Source organism: Arvicanthis niloticus, chromosome X, assembly GCF_011762505.2.
Source record: "Arvicanthis niloticus isolate mArvNil1 chromosome X, mArvNil1.pat.X, whole genome shotgun sequence".
In the NCBI taxonomy this organism is placed as follows: Eukaryota; Metazoa; Chordata; class Mammalia; order Rodentia; family Muridae; genus Arvicanthis; species Arvicanthis niloticus.
Genome location: NC_047679.1, coordinates 23,504,527 through 23,526,041, shown reverse-complemented (window position 1 = coordinate 23,526,041; position 21,515 = coordinate 23,504,527). Strand labels below are relative to the sequence as shown.

Here is a 21,515-nt window from a genome sequence, read left to right as displayed (position 1 = left end):
TGTTTGAAGTAGCGTGGAGCTGAGATCAATCCAATCCTATAGTTTAAGAGCTAATTTACAGTTGAAAGAGAGAGAAAAAATGAAGCAAGCGTTCTGGGGCAGGGAAATATTGGGGAGTTCTAGAACTTATTTGGACCACATGGGAAGAGAAAAGATTATATGAAATATTCCATTTACACATTTATGTACAACTTGAGAATAGTCTTTAATCAATAACTCACACAGAAGGAATTATAAATGTTCAGTTTTTGTTTCCAAGAAGGATGGCTGCAGGGTGTTCTCCCACTCTATTTCATGTTCTTAGTTTTTATTTTTATCTGTATTTTGCTCTCTTATGCACTGTTCTTTCCTTGTTGTTAAACCATAATAAGTCATTTGCACACAATCTCTACTCTGGGGGAAAGCCAACCTTAGGCAAGTAGAGTCATAAACCTAACCATGAAGACCATTGTAAGCCTATGTGCAGGTATATGGAGTTCATCTGAAAGTGAGCAGAAGTCCTAGAATTTTAAGAGTCATTAGTGGCCTAAGAACATCAAGGAGACAAAGATTTCGAAGCTCTGCACACCCCTGGCTGACAGTTCTGTTCTGTTTCCTTTCTCTTTGCATTCAGATAAAGAATCAGCCAATCAGGCCCTCCAGAGCAGCTGCACTATGGATTTTCTAAAAGGAGTGCAGGAGCTATTTCTGATCTTAGCTTTCCTGTAGGAGCTATTTATTATCTATTCTATATTTCTATGTCGTCTTGCACCTGCCACATCACCCCTCAGGAGTCAATAACTCTTGCTGAAGGTGTCATTCTGCAATTTATAAGGCATATTGCATAATGTCACTGATGGACACTTTTAGCTAATACCCTCAAGTATTCTGCCTTATCATTGAAGCAGATAATTTCCTCTGGCATTTGTATGAAAGGCTGGACACTGACAGCATACCTGCTCACTTGGGACTTTATGTATGCACTGTTTATTTTGGCACATATTGTTAACACATGGCTCCTAATTTCTACACAATGATTATATTTTTGAACCGTTGGGGAAAGAAGAAAGGTCCCACAGGAAAGGGACAATTTAATCATGGAAGCTTAAACATATGATTCTACTTCCATCAGGCTCCACAAAGATGTCCTCACCCATGCTACAGTGCTTTTAACTATACATTGGTATCTCTTAAATGGATCCAGTAGAAAGATGGGGTGATGTGTAATGCTCTTTACCTGGAAGGCCTTTGTAAGCCCAGGTTCAAAAGGAAACAGTAAACAAATCATGCTTGTATTTGTGCCTGTTACAAAAAGCAGTAGGTAAAAGTTTAGAATTTTCTCTCTTTGGTAAATATATTCTTTTGTTAGGAAATTGTTATATCATAAGCTTCAGGGTATTTGCTCCAAGTGTCACACTCATACAGTTTCCTGGAAACCCTGTATGTTATAAACTTGATTGTTATTCAGGAGAACTATGGAAAGGAAGATACATGATGCCTTTTAAAGGGAAATATTGACTGAGAAAAAATTGAACGAAGTTGTGAATAAATAAGGCAGATGTCCATGAGAAACAAACCTGAATCTTAGAAACATAGATGCATAGGTGTCCCAGACTTTGAAGAATTCTTCCTATTTTTGGAGAGCTATAGAGAACATGTCTTATAATAATGTGGGGTTACTGTGAGTGTGTCTGTGTAGCTTATCACAGAGTAGTCACTGCATTCAAAGAAAAGAATGAGGATATTTCTGAGAGGAGAATATCATAGTGACCATGGCGATAATAAGCTGTGACTTCAACCTTAGAGAAGCATTTAACTACTAAAACTCTTTTGAAAAAAAAACAAATAAAAATATTGGTCCTGGGGCTACTCAGTCACTAGGCACAGCACTGGGCATGCACAGCTGTTTCTTTTAGAGTTCTCTCTAAAGGTGTTATATTTTGAGAGGACTTTGTTTGCTTCAGTTGGAAAGAAAAATATATCAAAATTCTGAACAAAATGTTATCCTCTTGCTTATATTCCATGACAACTATAACTAAAGATTATCAAACAGCCTTCATGTCTCCTAGTATCCAATGCACTGCTGGAAACGCAACTTTGATATTGGAAGGAGGTGATAACAAGGAATCTGAGTCAGTTACCCAGGCCATATAAAACAAAAGCTGAAGTTAGAGGAAATGAATCGTGTGCAGACAAATGGTTAATCTTCACTCACTTCCAAGCCTCAATTCCCTCCAAATCTTAATGTCTTTATCTGGTAACTGTACAGCATGATAGTAGCAATGCTAATGATGTCATCTTGAGGCAATACTTTAAATAAATGGTTAGTTTCCTTTAAAATGTAGAGAAACTTCATCACCAATGTGTCTTTATTTACTGTATAAGTTGCACAGACAAGGAACCATTGATTAAATCTAGGTAGCTTCAGCATCTTTCCATCTTCTAAGAGGCACAAGAAGCCAGTAAGGAAAAATTAAAATTATATTCTACTTGAGAATATATAAATCTTAATATGTGTTATATTCAAGAAGAAAGGATGATATATATATGTATACATATACATATATGTGTATATATATATATATATATATATATATATATAATTTGATTTCTATTTCCAAAGACATTTAGTGACATTTTCAAGGCATTTCTCCTTCTGCATCTATCTCATTGCAAACAATTTTCTGTAATTTTTATGAATTTATATAAGTATATGAAATATCATTTTTATATATGTATAGTATGTGTGGAGGAGAGATAAGGGATCCTATCAGTGCCCATATATGTGTGGGTGTATATGCATATGTTCATGCATGTATACAGAAGCCAGAACTCAGCATTTGGTATCATTCCACGAGTGCTGTCAACCTTTCATTTGACACATACTTTTTTAATGGTCTGCTCCTTGCAACTCAGGTGGTTTTTTTGGCCACCAAGCCTTGGATTCACATTTCCTCCTTCCTGGTGCTGAGATTGCAAGCATACACCACAATGTCTGGCTTTTTAAAGCATGGCCTCTGAGAATTGAACTCAGATCTGTATGCTTACATGACAAGCTCCTTACTGACAAAGGTACCTCCATAATTTAAATCATGATCACATTAAGCAAAACAACTTAGAATATATTTTATTTGTATTCACATTGTCTTAATTAGTGACTTATATGGGAGGACACAGCCCATTTTAAGTTGTGTCATCCCTGGTATGGTAGCCCTGAGGTCATATAAGAAAAGAGGCTGAGCAAGCCATGAGTAGCAAGATAGTAAGTAAAACTCCTCCATAACCTCTAGTCCAGTTCCTTCATCCAGGTTTTTGCCTTGAGTTCTTGTTCTGACTTCCATGAATAATGGACTATAAGCAGTAAGCTGAACTAAAACCTTTCATCCTCAAGTTGATTTTGGTGATGGTGCTTATCACAGCAATAGGAAGAGTAGAATTCCATATGTCTTTTCATATCCCTTTTCTTTTGGTTAGTCCTCTATTTTACCTCCCGATTTCTAAATGGGACCCTGCCACCACCAAGGCTCAGGGAACATTGCATGAGAGGAGGCAGAAAGAGTGGAAAGAATGAAAGACTGAAGGATGGAGATTGGTGCTCTAAAATACGGTCTTCTGTACATGACATGGCTAAAAGAGCTCACTTTAAGCCTGGATCACAACAAAAGGTCAAACTAGCCAGCGATCTCCAGGTTTTCTGCATTACTGAGGTTTTGGGTGGTGGAGAGTTGCTGGGGTATGAAAATTATTCTTTTTGAGGATGTGGCCACTAGTAGGTTTTCCATGTTCCTTTTTATGGACCCACACCCAGGCACACAGGAGCAGCACTAACTAACTAGACCCTGAGTTACAAAAGTGTGACACAAAGTTGAGAGGGGAAGTATTGAGTAGAAATGAGGAGAGTTTGTAAGGGAGATAGCGATAGAAGCAGTCATATTTCAGTCGATACATATATCAAAAATACATCTACGAACTAGCTACTTTTCCAGAAATAGTCTTATACATGAACTTATGACAATAAGCCGAAACCAAGGCAAGACTTGGCTGATTTACTCTGTAACTCAACTGTACATTTCTAGGTTTTCCTGGGGAAAAATATCTGTCTTACCAGTATTGAAAGATGAAATCAAACATGGACTACTGCAAACTTTCTGGGCAGAATTAATGACTTCCCAGAGAAGAGACCAATTTTCTAGCAAGATTGGATGAACCTAAGATCTTCTGTGGATGAATCAATAATTTACAAAAGAGCACACTGAAATCTATTAACTTAGAATATCAATACTAGGGACTACAAATGTTGGAAGGAAACTTAAAAAAATATCTTGATCTGTTGTTTATAAATGATACCAATGAATCAGAGGACATGTTTTAGGCCACAGCTGTCAGAATTTCAATATGACACATGTGACTCAGTTTAAGTTATTCTTTTTTCCTTTGTGCTGTTTCAGCCCTTGGTTTGGTAAAGGTGTTATGGCACACAATGTATTAGACAAAATAGTATAAAGAAAGCATCGTCCATTAAATATTTTAGCTCTACAATTGTTAAACTAAAGAAACTAGTGGATCTGTTGAGCATTTCATGTGCCTCCATCCAGATATTCAGCAGAGGCTAAGCTTGAGAAGTATGAGGTACAGGTTATATGTTCCAAACTTTAATTAATGCATTAAAACTATGTACATTTGAAATTTCCTGTGGCATTTTAGTTTGTAGGTATATTTTTTCTTGTTTAAGTCAGTGTAAACATACCTATTTCCTTACATTTGGATCATTTCTCTTGTTAAAAGTGCCTGTTTTATTGTGAATTTTCTTTAATATTAAATGCTAAATTTGTTGATCTAGTATACTTCATATAAAAAGTCCTGCAGTAAAATTAGTCAGTTAAAAGGAAAAAATTGAATACAAGAAACCCATTGTGAATATCAGGTGGTACAGCTGTAAGTCATCCTGGATCATATCATCTAAATTGAATGGCCCGGATGAGGGATGAGGTTAACCTCACTTTGAGGTTCCAAGCCAAATAAATAAGTTCCTGCCTCTCAACACATTTGTTGGAAGTGAAAACAAAAACATTTTTTTCCCTAAAAATTATCTGATAAAAAGAAATCTGGACTCCCTTGTTGGATATGAAGTGGTTTCTAGGAATCGACACTGGGATATTTAAATGGCAACAAATTAGAAGATTAGAGATTATATTAAATTCCACAGACACTTGGGTTTTAAAATGGAAGAACATTTCTGTGCTAAAGTGGATGAGGTTTTCTAGAGAAGCCGAACTGTGACAATAAATAGCTGCAGATCAGAGAGACAATGGTAAACAAGCAACACTTTCCAGTGCTCACCATTTCCTGGAAATGCATAATGTTTACTCTATGCCCTCTGAATCCCTCACCCAATGATTCTCATTCTTAAAGGATGGATCAAATATATGTAGAACTGAAGGCCCTGAATAGAAGAACATGTCTTAGAAATACTGTCCCAAATATATTGGGCATCACATCTTGTATCCAAATGTAAGCTCACACTGTATTTCATCACAGAATTGCCACAGGGCAGTCAAAACAATATTAGCAAGCCTACCAGACCCAACAGAAAGAAAACTAGTCTATTACCAATAAAAATACCTTTTAATTTCAATCCTGCATCTAACTTGGTCATTCTGTCTCTCCATCTTTAAATCTCTTTTAACTCTCTTACATATAACACAAATACAAACACACACACACACACACACACACACACACACACACACACGTGCATTCTGGACATATAAATATCATGCTGCATTATGGTCTTCTCTCATTTATATGTTCTGTAGTATTGTTTATCTATCAGGACAATATATATGAGAAATACCCCTTCTTTACTTCCCTTTTTTCTCCAAATTCATAAGGTAAGGCTCACTAGAGTTATCGTCCGTTTTAGAGGTGTCCACTTGACCATCTGAATGTTGATAGGGAGGTAACTGTGCTTATAAATTGACATTGAGGCTGGTTACCTTAAATTATCACCACCCTCAATGTCCATCTCTCTTATCTGTCTATTCTTTGTATCCTGGAAAGCTGCCTTTCAGGGTTTCCATCAGTAAGCTCTCTTAACCTCCGAATTTGGCCTATGAAAAGGTCCCAGGGGAAATGGAAAACAGAAGACTGAAGTAAAGTGATGTATCCCCTAACTGTCTCTGGAAAGGAATTATCCATACTGATTCCCCATTACAAGTGGGTGGCTTCTTTGGATGGGGGGTTGTCTTATGCTATAGTAACTATTTCTTCTCTTGCTCTTTCAAGTCTTACTATTGAGTCCCAGAATACCATATTTTCAATTTTCCTGAAACCTCTTCCACCCATTTGGAGTGTACCACACAATTTGTATACTGGACTATTTACCATCCAGCTTTCAAATTGTATTCTCATCTTCATTGAAATGAGATAACAGAAGTGAAAACTGACATTATTAATATATGAATAAAATATGTTTAGACCACAAACATACAGATAAAATTACCTTTACATGTATATTTTGTATGCACAAATATGCTCCTTTGTAACAAATTGATTTCATGCTTTGACAGTACATAAGACTTTTAATCCCAAGAAAATATGTCCTCTCTCAACAAAATAGAAGAAATGCAAAATAAAAACTGTCCAGTTTCATATATTACAATTGCTTATGAATTTCCCACAGTTATGCTCAACCCAAGAGTTTTATCCTCATGAATAGAAATGTGCACTAAACAGATCCACAGTTTGATGTATTTCTGTACAAATGGATAATTGAGTGTATACTTCAGGACAAGACTAAAAGAGGGCACAGCTTCTCACTTGAATTGCTTAGTTATTATCCTGGTTGGTGAGCCATACAAGACCCCACTAGGGTGGCATGCAAGGGTGTCTTCCCATTCTCTGAGGAGAAGGCGGGATAATGAAAGGAGAGATTTGTGAAGGTGGGACTCGGATAAGAAGAGGAAAGGGAGCTGCAATTGAGATGTAAAGTGAATAAATAAAAAAAAAAAATAGATAAAACCTATTGACTTTTCTCCTAAATCTCCACCACACTTGTGAGTAACAGACACTCAGATACTTAAATCTTTTGTTCATATCAGTCCTTGAGAGGTTTTTATATGTTACAAGAATCTATAATCAGTCATAAATATACAGAACAACCCTCTCAAGAAAATAGTCAGTGACCAAGTACTGTATAGCACGGTGTCTTCAGTTTCTTTGATCAGAATATATTGTATAAAAATATTTTCAGTGAAAAATATAAATATTACTTCCAAAAGTCATATTAATAGGCTTGATAGATATGTTTCTCTTTCTAATGCCCTATTCAAATAATTGTCTAATCCAATACCACAGGAAAATATCTCTCATCTACTACAGCATTATTAAGAATAATCCAAAGGCTATTCTTACTCTAAACCTAATGACTCCAACTAGAATTATTATACTGTACAAAATTATTAAGTACAAAGACATCTTAAGATATCTGTCATTATATTTTTAAATTTTTATTTCTTAAAATTTAACTATGGATTCATCAGCAACATAGATTCACTTGTCATTCAAGATAGGAAGGGTCAGAAAGCTCTCTTGAACTCAGCACAAGATCGTTAGACATTTTTAGTGGAGAAAGTAAATATATGGAGTTACTCATCATTGACTAAGGATTTACATAATACTTTCTCAAAGACTACATGATGGGCCTCTATTTCTCATGCTCTTAAACTCTCATGTTGCAAAGATGAAATGCTCTCTTTAAAACATTTACTGTAAAATTAGAAATCAATTACATGTGTTTGTGTAATGAACCTTCAACAACAGTAAACAGGCAAGAGGATACACCAGAAACAAAATAATAATGACAGAAGTTAAATGTAGGATCTCCCTTTCATAGACTGGGTGAAATTTTGTCTGCCGTTTTTACTTGGTTTATTCTTTTAGACAAATCCAATGTAATAATCATGGGCAGTATTTGAAAGGAGAAATATAATGCCTTCATATAAATGGCTCCCTCTTGGCTTCATATTTAAACATTTCAAATAACCCTTTTACATTAAAAATGCTCCCACTGAACTAATAAAAGAAAAACTAAGTGAGATACATAGCATCTGCTGTACAGTCACTAGCAGTAGAATAAAATGTGCTGGAATGTGTCTAACTGGTTTCTTCCAATTAAAACAAATCAATATCTATGTTGATATATATAGTAATGAAGGATATGTTCTGATAATCACAGTAAACGCTGAGTTAAATAATTCAGGAATGGTAGTAATAGCTCAGTGTAACAATACTCCCTCTTACACAAGTTCAATTTGTGATTTATTCCTATTTTACTAAAATATATTAACCATACATCATAACAAGTTTTATTAGATATTTTCATGCATTTAAATAATGTAGTTTGATCGTATGTATCACCTTTTACCTTCTAATGCCTGCTGATCCCCTTCCATTTCACAACTACCCTTCTAATTTCATGTTTATTTTGATTCTTGTTGATTTATTGCATGGAAGAGATCAGTTATAGGATATGGGCACCTTAACAGTGACTATACCAGTGAAGAAAATGTTTCTTCCTGGCCCACCAATCATTAGCTACCATTAGATCTTCAAGCAGGGGTACAGTCTCAGGGCTTCAAAAAGCCTTCACTCATTCATTACCGCATGCATTTACCTATTATTATTGATGTGTGTGATGTGTGTGTGTGTGTGTGTGTGTGTGTGTGTGTATACACATGCCTATCAGCATGATGCAGATTTCTGAGCATGTGTATGGCACAATGCATCTGTGGAGATGAAGGGATCACTTTTTGGAAGTCTGTTATTTCCTTTTATCATCGTTTCTAGGTCTCTCAGTGACCACATGTTGAAATGTTGAAAGACCCAATATTATACACTTCTTTTGCAAGTAATTATAACTACTTACTTAGATGAAAACTATTTTAATAGATGAAAACAACTAAACTGCATGACTATTTTCCTCATTTGAGTCTCAGAATAACACAAATGATGCAGTTAAAGGTACAAGAATATACAGGAAATGAATAAATGTAAAGATATCTTTTCTCAAAACTGGCTGAAAAACAACATAAATGTAAATCTTCTAGACACAGGTCCACAATGCTAATCTGTTCCTATGCAAAGAGAAATCACATACTGATAAAGCTTTTGGCATGTGCTTTGTAAGAAATCATTATTATATTGTGGGCTCTTTCTTTTGATACCAACTATAATTCCTAACAAGTATCCCCTAAGGAAAGGATTGGGGGCTGGTGTAATACAGATGGACTGATGTTCATATAGCACACAAAACTAAAGTATATTGTGATACAATCTGTGGGTTTCAGATGTCTAAATCTTCATTAATGTCATTCTTGAACAAAACAGCTACATGTAAATTTCTTTTTGTTACCCACATGTTGACCTGCAATTGTCTTGTTCTTTAAAGCTCACCCAGTGATCTGGGTGTGGTGACACATACCTTTAATGCAAACACTCAAGAGGCAGAGGTAGGCAAATCTCTGTGAGATAGAAGCCAGCCTGGTTTACCAAGTGAGTTCCAGAACAGTCAAACTGTTACACAGAGAAAACCTGTCTTGAAAACCCAAACAAACAAGCAAAAACAAAACAAAACAAAGCAACACTCAGTGGGTCACAGAAAACAGTAAAAAAAATGTGGGAAATGAATCTTTAGAGAGGAGTAACAGCTTGACAGGGTAGGAAATGAGAGTAATTAGAATGCTTTTTATACCTGGATTAAAAACATTAAGAAAAATTTAATTAATTGAAACAAGCCCTCCAAACCTAGGGTCTACATTTTCTAGACTAGAAACAATATTCTCAAATAAATTTTGGAGAAAGTAACTGATAAGCCTTACTATTGCTTTCATCATTTGTTTTAATGTGAGATGAGAAATTAATGCAAAACAGAAGCAACAGCACTGGAATTTGAGCCATGATAGTAGCAAGCTAATTTAAGAAATACATTAGTCAGGGAATTTCAGACAGGAGTTTTGAATATCATTGAAATCAGGCCATACTCACACTACTGTACCTAAAGTGGCATTTGTTCTAATCTGTAATTAAAGCCTGAACAATTTGAGAAAGAATATTCCTTGAATTCTGCCTTTCAATAAATATTTACAAATTAGTTCTCCTTTGGAAATAGAAGTGTGTGTAATGACCAAAATTCAGACATGCTGAAAAAAGGAAAATTCTTTTGATCCTAGGTCCCCTGGTAATCACTCACACTTCTTAGAGGCAACTAATATTCTCATCTGTATCTTTTAAATATTTTAGTGCATATACAATCAAGATTTAAGGACAGACACATATATTCATGTTATATGTACATTGGAAAGGTAATGTATAAACATACTGAAAACACTTTGGAAAGTGGTTTTACAATTTGTTCTAAAATATAGCATTCTTATTTTCAATAATCTAATGTTCTTTCTTTTCTTTCTCTTAGTTTTCTTCAAGTTTCTAGTTTCTTCCATTTTCAGTATATAGCCAAGGACATTTTTTTCCTAATAGAAATGACAGTCATCTTGTAATTTGGCTTAGTTCTAGTCCACTTGAAATAAGTACTGTTGCCATAATTTTAAAAACCGGTGTCTCTACAAAAGCACATGCTGCATTTATATACTTCATATTTTTATACTGAAACTTATAGATATCTGAAAAACAAGCATTTTATATTTTCTAACAATTACCCTAATATGTTTCAACACTGATTTGGGCTTTTCTCCCCATCCCAAGGCTTAAAAAATGAATATACCTCAAACCAGTTGATTAATTCTGGGAAATCCTAAATTACAGCAGAGTAAAAATTCTGTGATGAAAGTACTTGTACAATGGATAATTCATATGATTCCATAATTTTTTACCAAAATAACTGAGACAGTATTTTCTGCAGTTCCTAATAAAGTGGAGATCTCAGAATAGGCAAGGTTTTGGTACCCTTTAGGGTGCCTGAGGGCTTTTACTACTTTCTGCAGACTCATGCCTCACACTTAGAAGTATCCTATTCTTTATTTTTAAAATTCAAAGTAATGCCCAATGTTCATGTGATCAAATACATGGTCATGATTGACTACTTTATTCGTAACTGAGAAAGGTAACATTTTTACCTGTTTCAACTGGATAGGAGTTGATATTCATATCTGAACTTCAACTGAATTGTGCTACAGTCTCCAAAAGTCAAAGCCTGAAGATCTTTGGTTTCATGGAAGAGGATCAACCCAGCTCTAACTATATATGAAACATTTCTTTAGCTACTAACTCATTGGAAATTTCAGAAAGATATATTGAGTGCAAATGTAGGTTTTAATGTCACACATCCCAGTTTCAAACATAGATATCTATATAAGAGAAAAATTAGTTTGCATAGCAAGCACAAAGATGAGGAAGGGATATTCCTTCCCTGTTATTAGCTATTTAAAATCCTATCCTTTGGATTGCTGCAGTGCAAATGTATTTGTTCACACTGGGATGAGATTCAGGATTTAACTTGAAGTTAATTTTATTTCTAAGAAAATTGTATTAAAAGAGATAAAGGCTTTGTTTCAAAATGAGAGAAACAGAGCTAATGCATTTTATCCATGTTTGAGCATTTCATTAAATGCTTAGTGTTGAAAGTAACATTTTCAAGGTACATAACAGTGACAAAGGCAAATGTGATAGGATGATGGAACACAGCACCATGATAAATGAGACCAGTCACCCAAGTGGAGGGAAGAAGAATCTCTGTTGATACAGAATCAACATTTTTCCATGGTTTTAGGACAAGGTAATTGGGAATGGGCATTACTTGTTTTTTTTTTTTTGTTTTTTTTTTTAACAAGGAAATTTGAAAATTTAAGTTTTGACAGTCTCATTTGCATCTCTATGAATCTTACATATAGAATTCAATTGGCAATTCTGACTCATAAGTTTGTTTATACACTTGTATAAGAAAAGTTACTTTTTCTCTATAGTTTCTAAGAATGTCTCTCAATTACAGGGACTAAGACGGAATTGTTTCTTGTTTCTTTTCCTAGTTTGCATCTATCTTCCTTCATATATGTATGTCCAATACGACATCTTTCAAAACCCATCAGGGAAAGGGAATAGACATGAAATATTTTTCTGACTTGAAAGTACATTGGAAAAAAAAAGCTTTCTAGTAGAAAAAAAGTTATACATTTATATTTGGTTTTTCATTTTCCAATGAGATGTAGTAAGGAAAGCAGAGAAATTTTCTACCATTTCCCAAAGCTCATGGAGGAGCCATTCACCTGATCTTAGTATCCCATATTTGGTGTGGGTTTGTTCTTATGGTAAGAATTTGTCTTTTTCTCTTCTTCTTTACCCCTGTTATTATCAATATCAAGATCAGCATGTTTATTATTATCACCCCTTGCTTTGGAAGTAGTCTCTCCCCATTCCAGATGCAATCACTTCTCTTAATTGTTCTTCATTTCAACATTTCATTCACATATTTACAAAAAAGTATAAGTACTTCCTAGGTTCTTGATGCTCCAAGTTTCCAATTATTTCTCAATTTTAATTTTGTTCTCGACATGAATTTAACATCATTTTTATTAGTCACTATATCTACTGCTGTCCAAAGTCCCACTCTCAACATCTAGTAAGTTAATTAGAAGCAATCATTTTCACAATTTAATTTGCATTTCTATCTCTTATTTCTTATTTTCTCATTCTACTAAAAAGGATGAGTTATTTGCCTTAACCTGCCAAAAACTCATGTGTGTATATATAAAATAGGATACCATCCTGTCTTAAGTAGTGTAGAGTAGATGAATAAGGCATAAATATGCATATTTGTCTTATTAGACATATAATGTTCCATTAGAGTGCCAAGGATAAGAAATTATTTTACCTCAAAATATTAGAGAATCATTCACATTGAAATACCAAGGTCCCTAAACTAAAGAACACCTTGAAAAGATGTCACATAATTGACCTGGTCGAATATAAATAGTTTATCTAAATAAGTTTGTGAGACAATAATAGTGTTCATTGTAGTGGAGAGTTAAAGGGAGAAGACAAAACTCAATGACATTCATTCACTTTAGAATTGAAAGTGATATTCTTTTTCATCTATCTTAAATCAGTCCTTTAAAAGTTCTGTATTTTTTTCTTTACATATTGACTAGATCACAAAGGGGTGACTTTTCACTGCTAACCCCAACCTCCTTGCTCATTGACCTTTTAGCATCATTTGTAAAGAGTGTCATCCAGAGAAGAAACAGTAGAGAAAAAACTTGTAAAAAATCATAATTCATTCTATGTGCATACTAAATCACTGCATAGTCACACATATGCTTGTTTTACTAATATTTGGCAGTGATAACAATTACTCTAATCATGAAAAAAAATACTTATGAACTTGAGTTTTCACTATCTGGATAAGAATGAGGCTTTATATTAAGGGCTTAGTAGAAAATTATCTCTCCAGCATGAGGGAACCTGTTGTATTATATCCATACTATGTCACGATACTTAATTTCAAATACTATACTTACTCATACAACATCTTTACCCCATTGAATGTTTTGTGTGCACACACCTGTTTCCTCTCTCAGTTTTCCAAAGTACCCAGCACTAGTGTTGCACACATGGTTTAGACTCTATATATGTGAATGAGCAATACCATTGAAAGCTGACTCTTGGCTTGTTAATCGTATAACTTCATTTCAAATATTGAGTTTCTGAGAAGTATCCACAAAATTGTAGAAAATTGAATGAGCTTACAGATTTTCTTCAGGAAAGCTGAACTTAGCCTTCTTTTTAAAGAAACATTTTCAATTAAAAAAAAAAAAACATTTGTTTTGCCAGAATTATGATATGCAAGTATATGGAGTGTGCTCAAACTGGGTATATTCAGAGGCATTATATTTAAAGAAGTAATCAATTTAGAATTTAGTTTTCATGCTCATATTTGCCAATAATAGGAATCAAAACTCCAGGAAAGTAACATGATTAAATTATTGATGAGCAAAACCAAAGTGATGTATGTATTGCTACACAGTAGTTCCAAAGTATCCCCCTTTATAAAATATCATACACATCTCACAGTATGGTATGCTATACTCAATAATTTAGAAAGGACACTTGCCATTTAAAATATGCATTAAAAACAAAAGCATCAAAACAATTCAATTCTAGCAACAATTGTTTGTTTCTTTACAACAGTTATTTTCTGATTTAAAATAAACAGAAATAAATGGATAAATCAATTACTTCTACAAAGTAATAACTGTATTTTGTAATGTTAAAAGAGCAAAAACAAGATTAACCATGTATTTTCTTCCAAGTAAACAAAAAGTATTCACCATCTCTGACAGGTGTATTTTAGATTCCCACACCACTTCTTTTCATTAATTTCAAATAAATAATTTCAAATCAACAATTAGAATATTTAAGTAAGTTGGAATTGAAAGTATCTGATATATTAAATTAAAGCCTTTTCTAACAGAGTTCAAATGTTAGAGGCCTGAAAGATTACAAAACATCAGGTACTGTATTAAAATGCTAAATTTACACTCACATAGATATTGAAAACGAGTATTTTGGTGTACACTTTGAACTTGGTGTGTATCTTCATAGATGTTCATGCAAGCAAACTTTATCATTTGTTCTTGTAGTCACTTTCAGCCATAGTCCAACTTAAGACAAAAATAAGGATTGTAACAATAATCTCTGCCACTAGGCTTACTTGTAGAATAGAAGGAAAAAAAAAAACAAGGAAAGTTTTTGAACATGACAAGTGCTAAGCACTAAATAAAATGTTTAAATCTAGAAATATTTAAAAGAAGGCTGAAATAAAACAAATGACATACTTGCTCATTCTTTTTACAGTGAGCCTGAAAGTGTGCAATGGATGTGTACTTCAGTGCCAAGTATTCCTCCACCTGAGACATTTCACAAAGCTGCAACATAAACTTTCACTGAAACCTACCTTTAAAATTTGGCCTGATTCTTGCATCATATCCTGATGTTCTTCCCATTAATTTATCCAAGAAATCTGAAGGAGATAGGGTCTGCGAGGGATGTTTTCCAGACCTGGAGTCATGATCTTTGCAGAAAGCTTCCCTAAACACATTATTAACTCTTTTAGTAAAAATTACCCTTTCATCCTTTGAGAACTAATACAGAACATTTGAGCTGTATTTTGGAAAAGATATTTAATATACTAACAAGAAGAAAAATAGAAAAATTTAAGGTCTTGATCAACTTCTCAACTTGAACATTCTTTAAAGTTAACTTCAACAGATGAGAAGAATAAATCCCGAGCAATGTCAACCAAGTTTCTGCACTTTAATTATATTTTGTTTAAGGTGGGTAATGTATATAAATTCAGGTTCAAGATTTGTGGATGTTTAAAGGATTTTTGTTTTTAGAATTATCAGAGAATTGAAGACCGTTATTTAAATTCATATGATAATATAATATCAATTCTTCATGGCTATAAAAATTGTTATATTTCAGCTTTAAGTTTATCTTTTACCATTTATGAGAAATATATAATAATAAGATGGACTAAATAATACAATTAATTATTACATGCATATTTTCTCACTTGCTACCATTCTATTGCAGACATAAGCATTAGTCTTTTCCAATGTATTATCTGAAAAAAATAACCTTCACTTGGAATTTTACCACCATTTTAAAATATACCAATAATGAATATGTTACTTGAAATATTTTCTCAGTTCTTATTCATATATGGACATATAAATTTCTGTTTCTCCAATAAAGCATTAATGGAATATCATTCCTAAGTCATTGGACCTTTTACATGATCTAAACCAGGAAAAGGTGATGGGAAAATTTCTCAGATTTTGATATCTATATCAGAAGTCATAAAGAGCATATAAAAATCACATATTTGTTTTGTAACAAAATAAATTCTTTCATGATACATTGGTAGTTGACTGAAAGTCACTAAAGTGTTTGTGTGAACATGTATATATATACATATATGTATATATATGTATATATATACAAGTGTTTTAAATTATTTATTTCTGCCATTAAGATAATACAGCAATAATACCAGTTTTTCAAATCAGAGTCATTACTTATAAGTTCAAAATGATATGAACATTTGGTGGGAGTTAAAAATTGATATAGTCATCCAGAAATACTCACATTTCCATATGCAGATTCATCTGATTAATTGAGTATTATTTTATTATGATGGTGGTTGGAGTGAGGCTGATGATGATGATGATGATGATGATGATAATGATGATGATGGTGGTGGTGGTGATGACTCTAATAAAAACACAGCCTACAATCTTTCTTAATGATAGTAAGAGATGTAAACCTGAAAAGAACATAAGAGGTTTTCCCAGTACCCATAGCATTATTTCTATGTGTTCAATTTCTCCTGGTTCTGTGAAAAAATACCATAAAATATTTTAAAACATTAAATGACCTATATTTCATTTTAATAACATTTTTATGTCTAGCCTGTCTTAGACTCTATGTCATTAACTGGATATTTCACTCACTGGCAATAAAATTGATATTTTGAAGTATCAATTGATTTCACAATTAGTAAATTATGTAGAAAATACAAGCATGCAAATATGACATCTCACTTGTTTTAATTATCCACACCCCATTTCTCATACAGGCAGAAGTACAAAGATGTCATTTTTAATTAAATTTTGATATGCAATCAATTTTCAAATAGACTGAACAGTAGGATAGAGTTGTATAAAGATATTTACTACTTGAAAAAATTTTCTAAATCATAGACTTCATAGTATGATTTTAGTTAGTGAAATATAACAGAAGTCCCAAGTCAGCTGAGAATCAGCATTCTTATTTATTTTACATATAATAAGCATGCTCTTGGGAAATTAATCCAATCACTTCCACCATATGAAAAAAGAACATTGCACCCAATAATTCCTTTAAATGACTTCCAGAAGAATTTGAATGCAAGAGATATCAACCTTATACAGAAATGTAAAGCACACAACTCACTAGTCTAATCTTAATATAACATTGACTGAGAAAATGTGTGTCAAAATGCATAGAGTACAGCTATGCAACATAAAACTTGCTTTTGTGAACATTTGCCTCCCTCCCATCATAATCAAGCTTTTAAATGAACAAAAGAAAGCAAACTCTCCTCTTCAACATTGAAATAGTAGGATTCAGGGAACAGACAGACAGATCATTACATACTTTCTCTTTAAAACAGTTTTCATGTGGAAAATATAAGCATGCAAAATTATTTCACCTACCTGAAGTGGTTTGTCCCTAAGAAAAATGCAAAGAAGGCTGTCAAAATGTTCACTAGCTGCCGGTTCATTCCTGTTTCTGTGATGCTTGTGGAAAATATCCCGAAATGATTCCAGAAAGAAGACTAGGACAAAGTGTCTATTTATTGTCCAGACCCAAAATCTGGCAGGAATCTAGTTTCCTTGAAAATCAAAAAGAGATTTGGGGTTGTACAGTTTGCTGAGAAAAAACAAAAAGTGCCAGTCTTGGGAATCATGGTCAGGTCAAACCAAGGCTCAGAACCATCAGTTAGCCCAGGAGAGACAAAGCCTTAGAACTGATGAATCCCCCTAGCTGCTTTTCCTAAATAACAAAAATGCTGCTACCTTAATCACACCACCATGCAAAGGGGGCCGGTGACAATGCCACGCTGGAAGTCGGGCTGCTGTAGCTTTTGTTTTATATCTTTTCTATTCAGCAAAGCCCCTTACCTTAGGGAATGTTCTCTTTCTAAAAGAAGTTATAAATGAGGGAGAAGAAAAGACTCTGTGTAATGGAGTGGTTGGGGGAAAGAGGGGGAAAAATGCTGAGATCCTGTGCTGGAATGAGGGCTACAGAAAGAGACGGAGAGGTGATCTTACCCAGCCTATAAATTTCAGCACTCGGACAGCTTCTAGCTCTGAAGTGCGCATGTTTCCTTTTTCAGTAGCTTGGGGCGGGGGTCGGAGAGAGTCATTTGAGAGGAGATGCGCCTGCTGTTGAAATGCAGAGTAGCTGATTCTCTGGTGAGGGGCGACTGAAAGGGGCGCGATGACAACTACAACTAAGAGTCTGTGTAGAGAGAAAAGGTGAGGCTGCGGTCGAGCTCCTAGAAATGCTAGTCTGTCTGTGGGTAGGCGGGACAGGAGTTTGAAGCAGAAGAGAGTGAAGGAGGCTTAAGCATCAGAAAAGTAAACTAGGAAAACAGAGAACAAGATCCAGCTTACTGAAATTATAATAGGGATATGGGAAGTCAACATCTGGTCAGTGGAAGCGAGCGGAAAAAAAGAAGTCCTGTGCTGAAGTTGAGTGTGTATTTCCTCGGCATAGATAAGCTTTCGCATATGAGAAGGAAAAAAAAAGGTTCGCGGAGATCTCCAATTTAATTTAGAATATCTTCTGCCTTTCTCAGCTCTTGAGTGTTTTGTTTTGATTTTAGCCTCTTGTTCCTAATGGATCTATCTTCCTACTTGTGAAAGTTCGTTCTACTGTTCAGTTGCATAAAATCTTTGGGCATCCTCAAGTCACTGATAAATACCGAAAGGGGGAAAAAAAAGATGGTGAGCCAGCAGAGGGCAGTAGCAACCTTTTCCTGTCCTGATTAAGGTTTGAACTGGGTTCCATGATAGAAATAGAGCAAGGAAAAGTGAGACTGGGGGCTTACATCCACCTCCCCAGTACAGAGTGTTAATCACGAGGAAGGGTCAAATAATTAAGTGCCCTTTTTTCTTCTCTCATACTGGCTGACAACTGACTGAAAGTAATGAAAGTTTCACAGTCCATACAAAAGCATATCAGGTAACCTGCTCTCTCCAGTTGAATTTACCAATACTATTAATAAAAAGAGAAAGGAGAAATATTTTAACACTAGTTAGTAACTAGTTTTCCTTGAAAATGCGTGCCCTACCATGAAGTGGGTGAGGAATTTGCATTTGTCCATGAAATATAACTCCTTAGCCACCCTGGTACTGTATCACAGGATTTGATTTGAGGATGCCCTACTACCTTTAAATGTACCCCATAAATGACAAGCTTATTCTTGGGTTGGCTTAAATATTAGAGCAAAGTAGCAAAAAAAATCTATACTTTTTCAAAGGTAGATTCGGAGGAGAACAAACTAAGTTCTTTTTACTTTATAAACACGGGAAGATTCCAATGAAATAAAAATTATGATACTGCAGATCCAAGAATAAATGAGGTACTAGAATACAGACTTTAGGGAATCAAATGTCTGTAGGCCAGGTAGAGAGGGTATGCGTGACAAGAAGATGGAATAGGAGACAATCTGGGAGTCCACTGTGTCACAAAGGGAAAAAACTGAGAAACAAGAAAAGACCAATGGCATTACAAAACATGTAATGCCAAGATAAAAGTAGATAAAGAATTCATTAGCAAACTGAGAGTTCTTTCTGTGACTTAAAAGGTATAGAATCTAAATTGAGGAAAACTGAGAAGTAAAATGAAGATGGTAAACTAGATCCTCTCGAAATTCTCTTCCAGATCTCAAATAATAGAGAGTCACAATTGTGTGCTAGTAGCTGGGTGTCTTTGTTACAATTCCCTATATTTACCTCCTCCTGGTATATAACACGGCTCTGCGTTTTGAAAGAAGGTATTGAAAGTTGTTTTACTTTGAGCATCATTACAATATTACATTTGGGACAATCACTTTTTCTACTTTTTTTTCTATTTTGGAGGCGTTCTTAAGTCTGTGCACATACACACACAAAAAAATCAAAGAGATCCTCTAACATAGATTTACATATGTAACTGTATGACAGGAAAACAAAGTCTGGAATGGGCAAAGGGGGCAGTGACACTTGAGAAGAGGTACAGTGGAAATGGCAGGGGTGAGGCAAAGATGATATTTCTATCTCATCACTATCTCTATCTATCTCTATCTAATATATGTATATATTATATGTATATATGTGTGTGTGTGTGTATGTGTATTCTCTCTCTCTCTCTCTCTCTCTCTCTCTCACACACACACACACACACACACACACACACACACACACACACACACACAGAGGACTTTTTCTATATAGAATTGACTGAAGAGATACATTTCTGGGTATCGATTTTATTTTGGCTGGTGTATCAGGCCTGCAGGGATACAATAAGGTCCAGAGTGTCTATGTGGTGTAGATGATTGTGAAAGTGAACATATTTGAAGCTGGAGTAAAGGGATGTCTCACACTACACCATATAGTTTTTGTTTGTTTGCTTGTTTGTTTAAAATGAGTCACTTTTTTCTACATTTAAGTATTATTAAAACAAATGCATGGGATTTAGTTTGAATGTAAGCAGTGTGTATGGCTTTGCTGTATGTTACCTCAGAAAAGGTTCAGAAACTCTTACTGTCTGAGTGGCATATAATTCTGATGAAAGGTCATTCAGAGCCTTGCTATTTAGTGTATGACTGTAGGCGAGATGCACCACCATTATGTAACAAGGACTTGTTAGAAATGCAGAATCTGTATTAGGCAATATTATGATACTATAATTTCCCTGGTCTTTTTCTATAAGCCACATACACAAACACACATGACTTAGTCATCCATCTGCTTCTTTGATCACTTCTGCTTCATATCTCTATATAATTTCAAATTCCTCCCATGCTAAAATAAATGTCTCCAAGTCCCCTCTGATCTTCTTCTGTGGTATCTACTCCACTGTCACCAACCACTGGACAAAACACACTCTCTGAGATGCCCTTTCCATCTGTCTTCACAATGAGGTTTTCACAAAGCCCCATTGATTTGTCTTCTGACTATTTCTCAAGTCTACCCATTTTTCAATCTTAACTTCCCCAATACCAGTTGTGAGATTTTTATGCTGTTGTGTTATGTATCTTACTAGTCCATTAGAACCAACAACCTCTTTAAAAATTCTCCAACCAGACTGAAGGATTAAAGTTAGAATCTGATCATGCATAGCCTCTAATTAATGCTATGGTTGTCCACTGATCTTTGAGCACAGGACAATTACTTAATATATTCTAAAAGTCTCACATGATCTGAATATTGCTTACACTTTTCCTCACCTTGTCCTTTCTAACCAGTTTGAGTTTCTTGTGCTTGCCGTAGTGCTTAATCTCATGGAATGTTCAACTACATTAAAAAATTCTTTCCGCATGAAGGCCTTCCTTAACTTACACAACGCTTATCAGCTCTTTCTACTATAAGTAAGCTTAATACTCCCAATCTCTGATTCATGAACCATGGTTATCATTTCATGAATATTCTGTTATGATTACCCCGTGTTATGCATTGGATGTGGAATGACTCTCAAATCATAAAGTATAAGGAGTTTGGTTCTCAATGCAATGTTCAGAGATTGAATTTGGGGACCATGATTGGATCAGGTGAGTTTGATCTTATCAACGGATTAACCTAGTAATGAGCTCATAATTAAATGTCCTAGTCGAAGGTGATGGAAACTTTAAGAAGCCAGTCCTAGTTGGGGGAAATAAGCCACTGGGAGTGTGTCCTTGGAGGCTATGCCTTGTAGCCTATTCTTTGTTT

General features: G+C 34.6%; 1 protein-coding gene across 3 annotated transcripts in view; it reads right to left on the bottom strand.

Annotated features, from left to right (window-relative positions):
- Window positions 1–18,242, bottom strand: part of Glra2 (glycine receptor alpha 2) — a 186,455-nt gene extending 168,213 nt beyond the window's left edge. The window contains exons 1-3 of one of the 3 annotated variants that reach the window (XM_076918275.1): window positions 17,868–18,242; window positions 17,250–17,428; window positions 14,945–15,078 (exon numbers count right to left, since the gene is read on the bottom strand). In XM_076918275.1, coding sequence (XP_076774390.1) covers window positions 14,945–15,078; window positions 17,250–17,317 — 202 coding nt within the window. In that variant the 5' untranslated portion in view covers window positions 17,318–17,428; window positions 17,868–18,242. The other 2 variants (XM_034486206.2, XM_034486207.2) reach the window with 2 other exon arrangements.
- Between the last annotated feature and the right edge of the window lie 3,273 nt (window positions 18,243–21,515).